The sequence below is a fragment of the Heterodontus francisci genome, chromosome 39 (genome assembly GCF_036365525.1).
Source record: "Heterodontus francisci isolate sHetFra1 chromosome 39, sHetFra1.hap1, whole genome shotgun sequence".
Classification (NCBI taxonomy): Eukaryota; Metazoa; Chordata; class Chondrichthyes; order Heterodontiformes; family Heterodontidae; genus Heterodontus; species Heterodontus francisci.
Window position 1 is genome coordinate 41538102 of NC_090409.1, and position 19282 is coordinate 41557383.

Sequence of the window (19282 nt, forward strand, 5' to 3'; positions counted from 1 at the left end):
TGCAGGCACCCCCCAGTTGTTCATTGGCCCGAAGACTGACCGCTGTACCAAACGAGTAGGAAGGTTATTGAAATGTTGCAAGTGGCATCTAACAATCCAGCACGTCAATGCTCTGTTATTCTCTTGTGTCAATACGGTGCTGTACCTGTCCTGGGGAGTGTTTGCTGGGGACATTGCAGAGGGAGCTTTACTCTGTATCTAACCCCCGTGTTGTACCTGTCCTGGGGTGTGTTTGCTGGGGACAGTGTCGAGGGAGATTTACTCTGTATCTAACCCCCGTGCTGTACCTGTCCTGGGGAGTGTTTGCTGGGGACATTGCAGAGGGAGCTTTACTCTGTATCTAACCCCCGTGCTGTACCTGTCCTGGGGAGTGTTTGATGAGGGACAGTGCAGAGGGAGCTTTACTCTGTATCTAACCTCTGTGCTCTACCTGTCCTGGGAGTGTTTGATGGGGGACAGTGTAGAGGGAGCTTTACTCTGTATCTAACCCCCGTGCTGTACCTGTCCTGGGAGTGTTTGTGGGGACAGTGTAGAGGGAGCTTTACTCTGTATCTAACCCCTGTTTTTTTTTTTTTTTTCTTTTTTTTTGTGGGGGATGGGCGGGGGGAGGAAGCACACAGTTGTGGGGGGTTGCCTAAGGACAGCAACGGGAGCTTTACTCTGTATCTAACCCCCCGTACTGTACCTGTCCTGGGAGTGTTTGTGGGGACAGTGTAGAGGGAGCTTTACTCTGTATCTAACCCCTGTTTTTTTTTTTTTTTCTTTTTTTTTGTGGGGGATGGGCGGGGGGAGGAAGCACACAGTTGTGGGGGTTGCCTAAGGACAACAACGGGAGCTTTACTCTGTATCTAACCCCCCGTACTGTACCTGTCCTGGGAGTGTTTGATGGGGACAGTGTCGAGGGAGATTTACTCTGTATCTAACCCCCGTACTGTACCTGTCCTGGGGAGTGTTTGATGGGACAGTGTAGAGGGAGCTTTACTCTGTATCTAACCCCTGTGCTGTACCTGTCCTGGGAGTGTTTGATGGGGGACAGTGTAGAGGGAGCTTTACTCTGTATCTAACCCCTGTGCTGTACCTGTCCTGGGAGTGTTTGATGGGACAGTGTAGAGGGAGCTTTACTCTGTATCTAACCCCTGTACTGTACCTGTCCTGGGGAGTGTTTGATGGGGACAGCGTAGAGGGAGCTTTACTCTGTATCTAACCCCCGTGCTGTACCTGTCCTGGGAGTGTTTGATGGGACAGTGTAGAGGGAGCTTTACTCTGTATCTAACCCCTGTGCTGTACCTGTCCTGGGAGTGTTTGATGGGGGACAGTGTAGAGGGAGATTTACTCTGTATCTAACCCCTGTGCTGTACCTGTCCTGGGAGTGTTTGATGGGGACAGTGTAGAGGGAGCTTTACTCTGTATCTAACCCCTGTGCTGTACCTGTCCTGGGAGTGTTTGATGGGGACAGTTTGCAGAGAGCACTAATGGCTTTGCTTGATGCAGCTGGTAGAGGGCTATCTGGTTCTTTGGGTGGCATGCATCTCTCTGGTTGGCGGGTCTGCTAATAGTTGGCGATGTGCAATATACCGTGCACTGAAAGGTGTCACTGCCTCTGGTTGTTCTGCAGGTAATTACTGCCCCATTTGCACCAAATGCTACGAAGACAACGACTATGAAAGTAAGATGATGCAGTGCTCGAAGTGTGACCATTGGGTGCATGCAAAATGTGAAGGTGTTTCAGGTGAGTACAGGTGCATCTTGTCTAACGCGCAACTGAACGCATCGTCCCTAGTCTCCCTGCACCCAAAGGGGTGCTGCTTTTCTCCAAGGTGCAGGCTTCACTGGTGCTGGCAGCCTTTCTGCTGCTTCACTCCAAAGGGATGAAACGAGAACAGAAAATGCGCAGCAGGTCAGGCAGCCTCTATATAGAGAGAGAGAGAGATAAACGGGGTCACGTTTCGGGTCACCTTTCGTCAGAACCTCAGTGATATTGCAGTCGGGGTTGCATTTTGGATTTGCCCGACATCTACGTGCACTTTGTATTTAAGGGGGAAGCTGGATAAACACACGAGGGAGAAAGGAATAGAAGGATATGGTGATAGGGTGAGATGGAGAGGGGGGGGGGTGGGGGGGGAGGAGGCTCGTGTGGGGCAGAAACACCAGCACGGAGAAGATGGGCCGAATGGGCTGTTTCTGTGCTGGAAATACTTTGCAAAAATGTTGCTGGGTAAAGAGGATGAGTCCAGGGGCATTGGGCTCAATTGTTGGCGTCCTTGTGGTGATGCCAGCTGAGAACGGTGGCTGCGGCAAATACCGGCACGCGTGGTGCTTGTTTGCTGACACTGAATAAGACAATGTGGAGGTCCAGTTGGGCTGGACCACCGTGAGCACAGGAGCAATGAGAGCAGCTGTCTCCCCTCCCCCCTCCATGCCTACAATTTGAACACCATTCTGCTGTGGGATAGGAGCCCCTTGGAAGACACTGACTTGTTTGTCTGTTTGTGGAGTTGGAAGGATGAAGGGGAGTGAAGTGTGAGACATGGGATGTGGATTGGGAGAGGGAAGAGTGAGACACGGGATGAGGATCGGGAGAGTGGAGTGAGACACGGAATGGGGATCGGGAGAGTGGAGTGAGACACGGAATGGGGATCGGGAGAGTGGAGTGAGACACGGAATGGGGATCGGGAGAGTGGAGTGAGACACGGGATGGGGATCGGGAGAGTGGAGTGAGACACGGGATGGGGATCGGGAGAGTGGAGTGAGACACGGGATGGGGATCGGGAGAGTGGAGTGAGACACGGGTTGGGGATCGGGAGAGTGGAGTGAGACACGGGATGGGGATCGGGAGAGTGGAGTGAGACACGGGATGGGGATCGGGAGAGTGGAGTGAAACACGGGATGGGGATCGGGTGAATGAAGAGTGAGACACGGGATGGGGATTGGAAGAGTGAGACACGGGATGGGGATCGGGGGAGTGAAGAGTGAGACACGGGGTGGGGATCGGGAGAGGGAAGAGTGAGACACGGGACGGGGATCGGGAGAGTGAAGAGTGAGACACGGGATGGGGATTGGGGGAGTGGAGTGAAACACGGGCTGGGGATCGGGTGAATGAAGAGTGAGACACGGGATGGGGATCGGAAGAGTGAGACATGGGATGGGGATCGGGGGAGTGAAGAGTGAGACACGGGATGGGGATCGGGGGAGTGAAGAGTGAGACACGGGATGGGGATTGGGAGAGGTAAGAGTGAGACACGAGATGGGGATTGGGGGAGTGAAGAGTGAGACACGGAATGGGGATTGGGAGAGGGAAGAGTGAGAGACGGGATGGGGATTGGGGGAGAGAAGAGTCTGACACGGAATGGGGATCGGGGGAGTGAAGAGTGAGACACGGGATGGGGATTGGGAGAGGGAAGAGTGAGACACGGGATGGGGATTGGGGGAGAGAAGAGTCTGACACGGAATGGGGTTTGGGGGAGTGAAGAGTGAGACACGGAATGGGGATCGGGGGAGAGAAGAGTCTGACACGGAATGGGGATCGGGGGAGTGAAGAGTGAGACGGGATGGGGATCGGGGGAGTGAAGAGTGAGACACGGGATGGGGAGCGGTGGAGTGAAGAGTGAGACACGGGATGGGGATTGGGGGAGAGAAGAGTCTGACACGGAATGGGGTTTGGGGGAGTGAAGAGGTGAGACACGGGATGGGGATCGGGGGAGTGAAGAGTGAGACACGGGATGGGGATTGGGGGAGAGAAGAGTCTGACACGGAATGGGGTTTGGGGGAGTGAAGAGGTGAGACACGGGATGGGGATCGGGGGAGTGAAGAGTCTGACACGGGATGGGGATTGGGGGAGAGAAGAGTCTGACACGGGATGGGGATCAGGGGAGTGAAGAGTGAGACACGGGATAGGGATTGGGGGAGTGAAGAGTGAGACACGGGATAGGGATTTGGGGGAGTGAAGATTGAGACACGGGATGGGGATTGGGGGAGTGAAGAGTGAGACACGGGATGGGGATCGGGGGAGTGAAGAGTGAGACACGGGATGGGGATTGGGGGAGAGAAGAGTCTGACACGGGATGGGGATTGGGGGAGTGAAGAGTGAGACACGGGATGGGGATTGGGGGAGTGAAGAGTGAGACACGGGATGGGGATTGGGGGAGTGAAGAGTGAGACACGGGATGGGGATCGGGGGAATGAAGAGTGAGACACGGGATGGGGATCGGGGGAGTGAAGAGTGAGACACTGCATGGGGATCGGGGGAGTGAAGAGTGAGACACGGGGTGGGGATCGGGGGAGTGAAGAGTGAGACACGGGATGGGGATCGGGGGAGTGAAGAGTGAGATACTGCATGGGGATCGGGGGAGTGAAGAGTGAGACACGGGATGGGGATCGGGGGAGTGAAGATTGAGACACGGGATGGGGATCGGGGGAATGAAGAGTGAGACACGGGATGGGGATCGGCGGAGTGAAGAGTGAGACACGGGATGGGGATCGGGGGAGTGAAGAGTGAGACACGGAATGGGGATCGCGGGAGTGAAGAGTGAGACACGGAATGGGGTTCGGGGGAGTGAAGAGTGAGACACGGGATGGGGATCGGGGGAGAGAAGAGTGAGACACGGAATGGGGTTCGGGGGAGAGAAGAGTGAGACACGGGATGGGGATCGGGGGAGTGAAGAGTGAGACACGGAATGGGGTTCGGGGGAGAGAAGAGTGAGACACGGAATGGGGTTCGGGGGAGTGAAGAGTGAGACACAGGATGGGGATCGGGGGAGTGAAGAGTGAGACACGGAATGGGGTTCGGGGGAGAGAAGAGTGAGACACGGGATGGGGATCGGGGGAGTGAAGAGTGAGACACGGAATGGGGTTCGGGGGAGAGAAGAGTGAGACACGGAATGGGGTTCGGGGGAGAGAAGAGTGAGACACGGGATGGGGATCGGGGGAGTGAAGAGTGAGACACGGAATGGGGTTCGGGGGAGTGAAGAGTGAGACACGGAATGGGGTTCGGGGGAGAGAAGAGTGAGACACAGGATGGGGATCGGGGGAGTGAAGAGTGAGACACGGATGGGAATGTTGCAGGTAAAGCTGTTCCACTGAACCCAATGTCCATCGCTCCTCACAGGAACCCTGAGAGGAACACGGAAAATGGCCCATCCAAGCTTTGATCGAGTGTCAGTTGAGTGGTGTCGGCATTCCCAAGGGCAGTGGTTTAGGATAAAGAAATTGTGCTTAAACCCTTTACTTAAATTGGTTAGTCCGCAGCTAGAGTATTGTGTCCGATTCTGGTCACCACGCACTTCAGGAAGGATGTCGAGCCCTTGGAGAGGGTGCGGAGGACATTTATTGGAATAGTCCCAGAGATGAGGGACTTCAGTCAATGCGGAGAGACTGGGAGAAGCTGGGATTGTTCTCCTTAGAGCAGAGAAGGTTAAGGGGGAGATTTAATCGAGGCGTTCAAAATCATGAGGAGGTTTTGATGGGAATAAATGAGGAGAAACTGTTCCCAGTGGCAGGAGGGTCGGTAACCAGAGGGACACAGATTGAGGATAATCGGTAAAAGAACCAGAGGGGGGGAGAGGAGGAGAATTCTTTTGACGCAGTGAGTTGTTGTGATCTGGAACGCGCTGCCTGAAAGGGCGGTGGAAGCAGATTCAATAGTAACTTACAAAAGGGGGAATTGGGGAAATACTGGAAGGGGAAAAATCCGCAGGACGATGGGGGAAAGAGCAGTGGGGGGGGGGCGGGGTGGGGGGGAGAGTGGGGACTAATTGGATAGATCTTTCAAAGAGCTAGCACGGGGCGATGGGCCGAATGGACTCCTCCTGTGCCGAGAGAATGATCAGAATGTGCTGCGGTTTTTCAGTGATTTCTGTCTGTACTCAGCTCTGCCTGTTGTACTTTGTTTTTTTTTTGTGCCCACAGATGAGATGTATGAGATCTTGTCTAACCTGCCTGACAACATTGTGTACACGTGTCTACCCTGCATGGAGGGAAAGCCTGCAGAATGGCAAGAGGTTGTCAGGAATGAACTGCTGTCTGGGCTTAAGCAGGTGCTGACAGGACTGGTGACGTCGCGACTGACGGCTCACCTTGTGAAGCACAGGGAGGTAAGCCTGCGCGGACCGCCGTAGATTCCCCCTACCGCCGGTCGGGCGGGCACGGAGGGTCATTCTGCATTGCTTCCTGGGAGCCAGCTGCACTGTAAAATTAGTTCTCGGCCTGGTTGGCAAGTCTGGCCTCAGCTCAACTGCTGAAACCCTCATGCTTCCAGACTCAACTGTTCCAGCATGACCAGCCTCCCATCTCCCGCTCCCTCGAAACTTCAGATGATCCAAACTCTCCTGCTCCCGTATCCTAACTCGCACCGAGTCCCTTTCACCCATCACCCTCCCACTGTTACTCGCTGACCAGCACTGGCTCCCGGTCCAGCAACAGCTCGATTTTAAAACTCTCATCCTTGTTTACAAATACCTCCATGGCCTCCTCGCCCTCTCCCTATCTCTCTAGCCTCCTGCAGTCCCTACAACCCTCCCTATCTCTGTAACCTCCTCCAGCCCCTACAACCCTCCCTATCTCCGTAACCTCCTCCAGCCCCTACAACCCTCCCTATCTCCGTAACCTCCTCCAGCCCCTACAACCCTCCCTATCACTGTAACCTCCTCCAGCCCCTACAACCCTCCCTATCTCTGTAACCTCCTCCAGCTCCTACAACCCTCCCTATCTCTGTAACCTCCTCCAGCCCCTACAACCCTCCCTATCTCCGTAACCTCCTCCAACCCCTACAACCCTCCGAGATCTCTGCGCTCCCTCCAATTCTGGCCTCTCTCCCATCCCCCGGTTCCCATCGCTCCACCATTGGCGGCCGTGCCTTCAGCTGCCTGGGGCCCTGAGCTCTGGAGTTCCCTCCCTAAACCTCTCCGCCTCTCTCTCTCTCCGTTAAGACCCTCCTTAAAAATTTAGTTTTAGTTTTTAGAAATACAGCACTGAAACAGGCCCTTCGGCCCGCCGAGTCTGTGCCGACCATCAACCACCCATTTATACTAATCCTACACTAATCCCATATTCCTACCACATCCCCGCCTGTCCCTATATTCCCCTACCACCTACCTATACTAGTGACAATTTATAATGGCCAATTTACCTACCATCCTGCAAGTCTTTTGGCTTGTGGGAGGAAACCGGAGCACCCGGAGAAAACCCACGCAGACACAGGGAGAACTTGCAAACTCCACACAGGCAGTACCCAGAATTGAACCCGGGTCGCTGGAGCTGTGAGGCTGCAGTGCTAACCACTGCGCCACTGTGCCGCCCATCACCGTGTGGGGGAATCGCAGACACAAACCCAAAAATCTGACCTCTTTGACCGAGCTTTTGGTCGCCTGTTCCGAATATCTTCTAAAGTAGATCAGTGTCAAACCGTCTCCGATTTAGGCTGCTGTGAGGTGCGTTGGGATGTTTTTACATTGATAAAGGTGCGAGAGAAATGCAAACTCATTTGTAAGTCCGCTCTTAGTGCTGGTCACTAGTCACTGCTCGAGTAAGTGGTGGTGAGCTGCTGACTTCAACCACTGCAGTCCGTGGAGTGAAAGTGCTCCACAGCGCTGTGACGGAGTGAGTTCCAGAATTCTGACCAGACAGGGAGTGAAGGAGCCCTGTTAATCTGAATTATTCGGTGCAACTGTTGGCCATTGAGCTTTTTCTCTCTGTGGGGCCAGCGCGAATCTCCACCCAGCAGGTACCCACAGCAGTATGACTGATACCTGGAGCTTACCATGTGAAGGCATCACAGACACAGACCCACGTCCCATCACCGTGCGGGCGTGTCACAGACACAGACCCACGTCCCGTCACCATGTGGGGGAAGCGCAGGCACAAATCCACGTCCCATCACCGTGTGGGGGAATCACAGACACAAACCCACGTCCCATCACCGTGTGGGGGAATCGCAGACACAAACCCACGTCCCATCACCGTGTGGGGGAATCGCAGACACAAACCCACGTCCCATCACCGTGTGGGGGAATCACAGACACAAACCCATGTCCCATCACCGTGTGGGGGAATCACAGACACAGACCCACGTCCCATCACCGTGCGGGTGTGTCACAGACACAGACCCACGTCCCATCACCGTGCGGGTGTGTCACAGACACAAACCCACGTTCCATCACCGTGTGGGGGAATCACAGACACAAACCCACGTCCCATCACCGTGTGGGGGAATCACAGACACAAACCCACGTCCCATCACCGTGTGGGGGAATCACAGACACAAACCCACGTCCCATCACCGTGTGGGGGAATCGCAGACACAAACCCACGTCCCATCACCGTGTGGGGGAATCGCAGACACAGACCCACGTCCCATCACCGTGCGGGGGAATCGCAGACACAGACCCACGTCCCATCACCGTGTGGGGGAATCACAGATACAGACCCACGTCCCGTCACCGTGTGGGGGAATCACAGACACAGTCCCACGTCCCGTCACCGTGTGGGGGAATCGCAGACACAAACCCACGTCCCATCACCGTGTGGGGGAATCACAGACACAAACCCACGTCCCGTCACCGTGTGGGGGGAATCACAGACACAGACCCACGTCCCATCACCGTGCGGGTGTGTCACAGACACAGACCCACGTCCCATCACCGTGCGGGTGTGTCACAGACACAAACCCACGTTCCATCACCGTGTGGGGGAATCACAGACACAAACCCACGTCCCATCACCGTGTGGGGGAATCACAGACACAGACCCACGTCCCATCACCGTGCGGGCGTGTCACAGACACAGACCCACGTCCTATCACCATGTGGGGGAATCACAGACACTGACCCACATCCCATCACCGTGTGGAGGAATCACAGACACAGACCCACGTCCCATCATCGTGTGGGGGAATCACACACCGTGAGGGAGTTCTGCATGGTTGGTGAGTCAGTGCTGAGGGAAGTATAATAGAGTCATAGAATTATACAGCACAGAAACAAGCCCTTCGGCCCATCGTGTCTGTGCCAGCCATCAAGCACCTATTTATTCTAATTCCATTTTCCAGCACTTGGCCCGTAGCCTTGTGTGCTACGGCGTTTCAAGTGCTCATCTAAATACTTCTTAAATGTTCTGAGGGTTCCTGTCCCCCATCACCGTGTGGGGGAATCACAGATACAGACGATGATGGGACGTGGGTCTGTCTCTGCAATGCCTTCACATTGTAAGCTCCAGGTATCAGTCAGGAAGTCCGATCTATCCTATCAAAGCCCCTCATAATTTTGTATACCTCAATCAGGTCCCCCCCTCAGCCTTCTCTGCTCTAAGGAAAACAACCCTAGCTTGTCCAGTCTCTCTTCATAGCTGAAATGCTCCAGCCCAGGCAACATCCTGGTGAATCTCCTCTGCATCCTCTCCAGTGCAATCACATCCTTCCTATAGTGTGGTGACTAGAACTGTACACAGTACTCCAGCTGTGGCCTAACTAGCATTTTATACAGCTCCATTATAACCTCCTTGTTCTAATATTCTATGCCTCGGCTAATAAAGGCAAGTATCCCATATGCCTTTCTAACCACCTTATCTACCTGTGTTGCTGCCTTCAGTGATCTGTGGACAAGTACACCAAGGTCCCTCTGACCCTCTGTACTTCCTAGGGACCTACCATCCATTGTATATTCCCTTGCCATGTTAGTCCTCCCAAAATGCATCACCTCACTCTTCTCAGGATTAAATTCCATTTGCCACTGCTCTGCCCATCTTACCAGCCCATCGATATCATCCTGTAATCGAAGGCTTTCCTCCTCACTATTTACAACACCACCAATTTTCATGTTATCAAATGTATGGAAGTGTGAAGTTATTCACTTTGGTCGTAAGCATAGAAAAGCAGCATATTTATGAAAAGGTGTGAAACTTGTAAGTGTCGATGTTCCCAGAGACTTGGGTGTGCTTGGACAAGGTACACGGAAAGTCAGCATGCAGATACAGCAAGGAATTAGGAAGGCAAATGGCATGTTGGCCTTTTTTGCAAGGGGATTGGATTGCAGGAATAAGGAAGTCTTCCTAAAATTATACAGGGCTTTGGTGAAACCTTCAGTACTGTGTGGCAGTTTTGGTCTCTGCATTGAAGAAAGGATATTCTTGCACTGAAGGTGGTACAGCAAAGGTTCACGAGATTCGTCCCTGGGATGAAGAGGTTGTCCGATGATGAGAGGCTGAGTAAATTGGGCCTGTACTCTCTGGAATTTACAGAAATGGGAGGCGATCTCATTGGAACATGTGAGATTCTGAAGGGGCTGGACAGGGTAGACACTGAGAGATTATTTCCGCTGGTCGGGGAATCTAGAACGCGGGGGCCCAGCCTCAGGGTAAGGGGCCGATTATTTGGGACTGAGATGCGGACAAATTACTTCACTCAGAGGGTTGTGAAACTTTGGACTCTCAGAGGGTGGTGGATGCTCCATCATTGAATATATTTAAGGCTGGGATAGATAGATTTGTGGTCTCTCAGGGAATCGAATGAAATGGGTCACGGGCAGGAAAGTGGAAATGAAGCCACGATCGTATCAAAGGGCGGAGCAGGCTTGCTGGGCAAAATGACCGACTCCTGCCCTTATTTCTTGTGTTCTTCTCAATGCCGTACAGTTGGAGAGGCAGTGCGGAGGGAGTGCCACAGTGTCAGGGGGACAGTACTGAGGGAGTGCTGTACTGTCGGAGGGTCAGTACTGAGGGAGCGCTGCATTGTCGGAGGGTCAGTACTGAGGAAGCACTGCACTGTCGGAGGGTCACACATGAGGGAGCACTGCACTGTCGGGAGGGTCAGTACTGAGGGAGCGCTGCACTGTCGGAGGGTCAGTACTGAGGGAGTGCCGCACTGTTGGAGGGTCAGTACTGAGGGAGTGCCGCACCGTCGGAGGGTCAGTACTGAGGGAGTGCCGCACTGTCGGAGGGTCAGTACTGAGGGAGTGCCGCACCGTCGGAGGGTCAGTACTTAGGGAGTGCCGTACTGTCGGAGGGTCAGTACTGAGGGAGTGCCGCACTGTCGGAGAGTCACTACTGAGGGAGCGCTGCACTGGCGGAGGGTCAGTACTGAGGGAGCACTGCACTGTCGGAGGGTCAGTACTGAGGGAGCGCCGTACTGTCGGAGGGTCAGTACTGAGGGAGCGCCGTACTGTCGGAGGGTCAGTACTGAGGGAGCGCCGCACTGTCGGAGAGTCACTACTGACGGAGCGCTGCACTGTCGGAGGGTCAGCACTGAGGGAGTGCTGCACTGTCGGAGGGTCAGCACTGAGGGAGTGCTGCACTGTCGGAGGGTCAGTACAGAGGGAGTGCTGCACTGTCGGAGGGTCAGTACAGAGGGAGTGCTGCACTGTCGGAGGGTCAATACAGAGGGAGTGCTGCACTCGCGGAGGGTCAGTACTGAGGGAGTGCTGCACTGTTGGAGGGTCACTACTGAGGGAGCACTGCACTGTCGGAGGGTCACTACTGAGGGGGCGCCGCACTGTCGGATGGTCAGTACTGAGGGAATGCTGCACTGTGGGAGGGTCAGTACAGAGGGAGTGCTGCACTGTCGGAGGGTCAGTACTGAGGGAGTGCTGCACTGTCGGAGGGTCAGTACTGAGGGAGTGCTGCACTGTCGGAGGGTCAGTACTGAGGGAGTGCTGCATTGTCGGAGGGTCAGTACTGAGGGAGCGCTGCATTGTCGGAGGGTCGGTACTGAGGGAGCGCTGCATTGTCGGAGGGTCAGTACTCAGGGATTGCTGCACTGTCGGAGGGTCAGTACTGAGGGAGTGCTGCACTGTCGGAGGGTCAGTACTGAGGGAGTGCTGCACTGTCGGAGGGTCAGTACTGAGGGAGTGCTGCACTGTCGGAGGGTCAGTACTGAGGGAGCGCTGCACTGTCGGAGGGTCAGTACTGAGGGAGTGCTGCACTGTCGGAGGGTCAGTACTGAGGGAGTGCTGCACTGTTGGAGGGTCAGTACTGAGGGAGTGCTGCACTGTTGGAGGGTCAGTACTGAGGGAGCGCTGCATTGTCGGAGGGTCAGTACTGAGGGAGTGCCGCACTGTCGGAGGGTCAGTACTGAGAGAGCGCTGCACTGTTGGAGGGTCTGTACTGAGGGAATGCTGCACTGTCGGAGGGTCAGTACTGAGGGAGCGCTGCACTGTCGGAGGGTCTGTACTGAGGGAGTGCTGCATTGTCGGAGGGTCAGTACTGAGGGAGCACTGCACTGTCGGAGGGTCAGTACAGAGGGAGTGCTGCACTGTCGGAGGGTCAGTACAGAGGGAGTGCTGCACTGGCGGAGGGTCAGTACTGAGGGAGTGCTGCACTGTCGGAGGGTCAGTACTGAGGGAGTGCTGCACTGTCGGAGGATCAGTACTGAGGGAGTGCTGCATTGTCGGAGGGTCAGTACTGAGGGAGCGCTGCATTGTCGGAGGGTCGGTACTGAGGGAGCGCTGCATTGTCGGAGGGTCAGTACTCAGGGATTGCTGCACTGTCGGAGGGTCAGTACTGAGGGAGTGCTGCACTGTCGGAGGGTCAGTACTGAGGGAGTGCTGCACTGTCGGAGGGTCAGTACTGAGGGAGTGCTGCACTGTCGGAGGGTCAGTACTGAGGGAGCGCTGCACTGTCGGAGGGTCAGTACTGAGGGAGTGCTGCACTGTCGGAGGGTCAGTACTGAGGGAGTGCTGCACTGTTGGAGGGTCCGTACTGAGGGAGTGCTGCACTGTTGGAGGGTCAGTACTGAGGGAGCGCTGCATTGTCGGAGGGTCAGTACTGAGGGAGTGCCGCACTGTCGGAGGGTCAGTACTGAGAGAGCGCTGCACTGTTGGAGGGTCTGTACTGAGGGAATGCTGCACTGTCGGAGGGTCAGTACTGAGGGAGCGCTGCACTGTCGGAGGGTCTGTACTGAGGGAGTGCTGCATTGTCGGAGGGTCAGTACTGAGGGAGCACTGCACTGTCGGAGGGTCAGTACTGAGGGAGTGCTGCACTGTCGGAGGGTCAGTACAGAGGGAGTGCTGCACTGTCGGAGGGTCAGTACTGAGGGAGTGCTGCACTGGCGGAGGGTCAGTACTGAGGGAGTGCTGCACTGTTGGAGGGTCACTACTGAGGGAGCACTGCACTGTCGGAGGGTCACTACTGAGGGAGCGCCGCACTGTCGGAGGGTCAGTACTGAGGGAATGCTGCACTGTGGGAGGGTCAGTACTGAGGGAGTACTGCACTGTCGGAGGGTCAGTAGTGAGGGAGTGCTGCACTGTCGGAGGGTCAGCACTGAGGGAGTGCTGCACTGTCGGAGGGTCAGTACTGAGGGAGTGCTGCACTGTCGGAGGGTCAGTACTGAGGGAGCGCTGCATTGTCGGAGGGTCAGTATTGAGGGAGCGCTGCATTGTCGGAGGGTCAGTACTCAGGGATTGCTGCATTGTCGGAGGGTCAGTACTGAGGGAGCGCTGCACTGTCGGAGGGTCAGAACTGAGGGAGCGCTGCACTGTCGGAGGGTCAGTACTGAGGGAGCGCTGCACTGTCGGAGGGTCAGTACTGATGGAGCGCTGTACTGTCGGAGGGTCAGTACTGAGGGAGTGCTGCACTGTCGGAGGGTCAGTACTGATGGAGTGCTGCACTGTCGGAGGGTCAGTACTGAGGGAGCGCTGCAATGTCGGACGGTCAGTACTGAGGGAGCGCTGCATTGTCGGAGGGTCAGTACTGAGGGAGCGCTGCACTGTCGGAGGGTCAGTACTGAGGGAGCGCTGCATTGTCGGAGGGTCAGTACTGAGGGAGCGCTGCACTGTCGGAGGGTCAGTACTGAGGGAGTGCTGCACTGTCGGAGGGTCAGTGCTGAGGGAATGCTGCACTGTCGGAGGGTCAGCACTGAGGGAGTGCTGCACTGTCGGAGGGTCAGTACTGAGGGAGTGCTGCACTGTCGGAGGGTCAGTACTGAGGGAGTGCTGCACTGTCGGAGGGTCAGTACTGAGGGAGCGCTGCATTGTCGGAGGGTCAGTACTGAGGGAGCGCTGCACTGTCGGAGGGTCTGTACTGAGGGAGCGCTGCATTGTCGGAGGGTCAGTACTGAGGGAGCACTGCACTGTCGGAGGGTCACACATGAGGGAGCACTGCACTGCCGGAGGGTCAGTACTGAGGGAGTGCTGCACTGTCGGAGGGTCAGTACTGAGGGAGTGCTGCACTGTTGGAGGGTCAGTACAGAGGGAGTGCTGCACTGTCGGAGGGTCAGTACTGAGGGAGTGCTGCATGGTTGGCGGGACATTATTGAGGGAGCGCTGTGCTGATGGAGGTGCCGTCAAACTGAGTACAAGAGGCAGCTGTTAGAGACAACATTTGTCCCTGAATCAATATGTCCAAGGGGAAGTTATTTGATTGCTGCTTGAGGAAGCTTGCTGTGTCCACGTTGAATGTATGTTCACTAAATTACATCCTCCTTACAGCAGAGAAGGTTAAGGGGGAGATTTAATCGAGGCGTTCAAAATCATGAGGGGGTTTCGATGGAGTAAATGAGGAGAAACTGTTCCCAGTGGCAGGAGGGTCGGTAACCAGAGGGACACAGATTGAGGATAATCTGTAAAAGAACCAGAGAGGGGGGAGAGGAGGAGAATGTTTTTGACGCAGTGAGTTGTTGTGATCTGGAACGCGCTGCCTGAAAGGGCGGTGGAAGCAGATTCAATAGTAACTTTCAAAAGGGGGGAATTGGGGAAATACTGGAAGGGGAAAAATTTGCAGGAGGAGGGGGGAAAGAGCAGTGTGGGGGGGAGAGAGTGGGGACTAATTGGATAGATCTTTTTAAGAGCTATCACAGGGATGATGGGCCGAATGGACTCCTCAAGTGCTGTCTGATTCATCATTTACAATGCGCAAGATTTCCCTTCGCTGTAAAACGCTTTGAGGTGTCCCGAGGGGCAAAATAACCAAAACGTCTTCTGTTCTGTCCATTTCGGCACACAGTGCGGAGACGATGATTCGGATGTTGTCGATATGCGGGTCCCCTACGATCTGGAGGCGGTGAAGAAGAAGTTTGACGAGGACGAATATTCATCAGTGGTGAGTCTGGGGCAGTGGGGGAGGCTGTAACTGCTCACAGGGTCTGATCCTGGCGGAGGACTGTCTGCTTTGACTTGATAACCTGCAGGTGCCATTCCTTTCCTGCCGCGTCTCACCTCCACCTCTCCTGAAGGTGCTGGTCTTCGCTTAGCAAGATTTCCAGCCTTGAGAAAGCAGATTCTGCACTCCCTCCCTCCCACTCTATCTAACCACCCCCCCTCCCCCCCCACCCACCCCAGCCCCTGCCTCGTTCCCAAAAGAAAGCTTCCCAAAAAAAAAACCAATGCGACTTCGTCCTTCGCAGTTGGTCGCACGTGTCAAGACTGGAATCCCTCATCCCTGGGACCATTCCAGTAAATCTCCTGCACCCCCTCCCCATCCTCGACATCCTCGCTAAAATGTGCGGTGCCCAGAACTGGACTCGCTCCTCCAGCTGGAGACTAACCTGTGATTTATACAGGGTTCTGTCTTTCAGCAAACTATTCATGCACGAGACCATTGTGTCTGTCACCGTTGTTCTGATGGGAGGGTCGACCTAATGTCGTCAGCACATTCAAATCTGATCCAGACATGCCGGACAGTATAACACTTTTCACTTCAGGCCTTGACTAAATGCTCCCTCTACACTGTCCCCCATCAAACACTCCCAGGACAGGTACAGTACGGGGGGTTAGATACAGAGGAAAGCTCCCTCTACACTGTCCCCATCAAACACTCCCCAGGACAGGTACAGTACGGGGGGTTAGATACAGAGGAAAGCTCCCTCTACACTGTCCCCCATCAAACACTCCCAGGACAGGTGCAGTACGGGGGTTAGATACAGAGTAAAGCTCCCTCTACACTGTCCCCATCAAATACACCCAGGACAGGTACAGTACGGGGGTTAGATACAGAGTAAAGCTCCCTCTACACTGTCCCCATCAAACACTCCCAAGACAGCTACAGCACGGGGGTTAGATACAGAGTAAAGCTCCCTCTACACTGTCCCCCATCAAACACTCCCAGGACAGGTACAGCACGGGGGTTAGATACAGAGTAGAGCTCCCTCTACACTGTCCCCCATCAAACACTCCCAGGACAGCTACAGTACGGGGGTTAGATACAGAGTAAAGCTCCCTCTACACTGTCCCCCATCAAACACTCCCAGGACAGCTACAGTACGGGGGGTTAGATACAGAGTAAAGCTCCCTCTACACTGTCCCCCATCAAACACTCCCAGGACAGGTACAGTACGGGGGTCAGATACAGAGTAAAGCTCCCTCTACACTCTTACACTGTCCCCCATCAAACACTCCCCAGGACAGGTACAGTACGGGGGTTAGATACAGAGTAAAGCTCCCTCTACACTGTCCCCCATCAAGACACTCCCAGGACAGGGTACAGCACGGGGGGTTAGATACAGAGTAAAGGCTCTCTCGTACACTGTCCCCATCAAACACTCCCAGGACCGGTACAGCACGGGGGTTAGATACAGAGTAAAGCTCCCTCTACACCTGTCCCCCATCAAACACTCCCAGGACAGGGACAGCACGGGGGTTAGATACAGAGTAAAGCTCCCTCTACACTGTCCCATCAAAACATTCCCAGGACAGCTACAGTACGGGGGGTTAGATACAGAGTAAAGCTCCCTCTACACTGTCCCCCATCAAACACTCCCAGGACAGGTACAGTACGGGGGTCAGATACAGAGTAAAGCTCCCTCTACACTGTCCCCCCATCAAACACTCCCAGGACAGGTACAGTAAGGGGGTTAGATACAGAGTAAAGCTCCCTCTGCACTGTCCCCATCAAACAGTCCCAGGACAGGTACAGCAACGGGGGTTAGATACAGAGTAATGCTCCCTCTGCACTGTCCCCATCAAACACTCCCAGGGCAGGTACAGCATCATTTCTTTTCTCCTCCACTCTCTTCACCTTGCCCTCCCTCTTCTTTCTCTCCTCCTTTCCCTCCTTTCTCTCTCTGCCACTTCTCTCCCTGTGCCCTCCCCCACCCCCCCCCGCAGGTCAGCTTCCCATTTCTGTCTCGACCACACCCTCTCTCTCTCACCCCCTGTCCCTCCTCTCAATTTTTCTCTCTGTCTCTCATCCTCTGTCTCTTTCCACCCCCACCCACCTGCCCTCCCTCGCTCTTTAACTTTCTGATTTTCTTTCTGTCCAGCTGGATTTCTCTGATGATGTCGTCCGTATCATTCAGAGCAGCATCAATGAGGAGCTGGAGTTCCCTGATACCAAGAAAGCCAACTTGTCTGCAAAGGCCTATTTTATAAAGGTACGTCTGCCTGTTGTAACTTATACTCTCCTGTCCCCTTCCCCGATTGCCCTCTCCCCTCCCTCAGTTCCTCCGCGCATCGCACGCCGTGACCCTGCACTCTCCCCTCCGTCTGTACTCATTTTGAAGAAGGACAGTGGATTTACCCCCCGCTCCCCATGCACCTACACCCCTGAACTAACTGTTTAACTGCCAGCGACTACTCACAACTGTGCTGATGATCAAAAGTGAACTGACCTTTCTTTGTCCCTCATTCCTCCTTCTCGGACACAGCAAATGGACAGGATCTTCCCGTGGTTTAAGGTTCAGGACTCCAAATACTGGCAGGAATCTGGAAGCTTACCCAAGTGAGTAGAAATCGGAATCAGAACTGACTGCGCCAACATCTCAACGTTCGGTATTGGCCGGAATCTCCCCCAGTGTCCTGTTGATGGGACCTTGTTAGTGCAGTCACCTCTGAGTCAGCAGGGAGCGCAGCACTGTCGGAGGGTCAGTACTGAGGGAGTGCTGCACTGTCGGAGGGTCAGTACTGAGGGAGTGCTGCACTGTCGGAGGGTCAGTACTGAGGGAGCGCCGCACTGTCGGAGGGTCAGTACTGAGGAGCGCCGCACTGTCGGAGGGTCAGTACTGAGGGAGTGCTGCACTGTCGGAGGGTCAGTACTGAGGAGTGCTGCACTGTCGGAGGGTCAGTACTGAGGGAGTGCCGCACTGTCGGAGGGTCAGTACTGAGGGAGTGCCGCACGGTCGGAGGGTCAGTACTGAGGAGTGCCGCACTGTCGGAGGGTCAGTACTGAGGGAGCGCTGCACTGTCGGAGGGTCAGTACTGAGGGAGCGCCTGCACTGTCGGAGGGTCAGTACTGAGGGAGGCACTGCACTGTCTCAGGGTCAGTACTGAGGGAGCGCTGCATTGTCGGAGGGTCAGTACTGAGGGAGCGCTGCATTGTCGGAGGGTCCAGTACTGAGGGAGTGCCGCACTGTCGGAGGCGTCAGTACTGAGGGGAGCGCTGCACTGTCGGAGGGTCAGTACTGAGGGAGCACTGCACTGTCTCAGGGTCAGTACTGAGGGGAGTGCTGCACTGTCGGACGGTCAGTACTGAGGGAGTGCCGCACTATCGGAGGGTCAGTACTGAGGGAGCGCCGCACCTGTCACAGGGTCAGTACTCGAGGGAGCGCTGCACTGTCGGAGGTGCCGTCTTTCAGATGAGACATTTAAACCGAGTGCCCCCGTCTTGCCCTCTCAGGTGGGTGTAAAAGATCCCACAGCCACTATTTGGAAGAAGAGCGGGGGTGGGTGGCCGTTCTCCCCGGAGCTCCCAGGGGACACACTATTTATCCCTCAACCACATCATTGGGAAGAGATGAGCTGTGATGGGGAGCTGGAGGGATCTGGAGTGGGGCTGTGAATATTTGTGTGTTTGTGCCTTGTACCTTCTGGTACCTGACATCATCTCGCTCGCTCATCGCTCACTGTCCCTCTCTCTCTCTATCTCTATCTCTCTCTCTTTCTCTCTCTCGCACTCCTCCTACAGCGGTTTGCACCCCAACGCCGGTTGTTTCCTTACGCGTCGCTTGACCACAGTCTAACGCCCAGTGGCGGGAGCAGGGTGACGGCTGCCCGCCTCTGAACGCCCAGCAGAGGAACGTCCAGAATGCAGCAGGGACCGAGGGGTCGCAGGGCAGGGCGGAGCGGTCTGCGGGTGAGTGTGGCCGAGAGCGGGGCCGAGAGGACGCTGACGCCGTGGCCCCGTGGGGAGGGATGGGCGGGCGGGCGGGCGGCGGGGGAGTCGAGCGATGTCGAAAGCAATCCGGAGGCGCTCCCGATGGTGCCGATCCGAACCGCCGGGCATGAGGGCGTTTGGAGCACGCGGTCGCTGCAAGTGCGAGGTTCGGGGCGGGGGTGCGGTCATTGGCAGAAGGTCAGTGGGTGGGGAGTTCTCCCTGGGGTGTTTCCCAGTCAGCATTTCACGGGGTGGTGCCGGATCTGAACCTGGCCAT

General features: G+C 55.4%; 1 protein-coding gene across 1 annotated transcript in view; it reads left to right on the forward strand.

The window, feature by feature from the left end:
* Positions 1–18871, forward strand: part of LOC137352896 (histone-lysine N-methyltransferase 2B-like) — a 110989-nt gene extending 92118 nt beyond the window's left edge. Inside the window, exons 15-20 of the mRNA XM_068018742.1 lie at positions 1616–1729; positions 5905–6089; positions 14923–15018; positions 17177–17287; positions 17561–17634; positions 18817–18871. Of these exons, the coding sequence (XP_067874843.1) occupies positions 1616–1729; positions 5905–6089; positions 14923–15018; positions 17177–17287; positions 17561–17634; positions 18817–18871 (635 nt within the window). The remainder of the gene's footprint in view (positions 1–1615; positions 1730–5904; positions 6090–14922; positions 15019–17176; positions 17288–17560; positions 17635–18816) is intronic.
* The last annotated feature ends 411 nt before the right edge of the window (positions 18872–19282 follow it).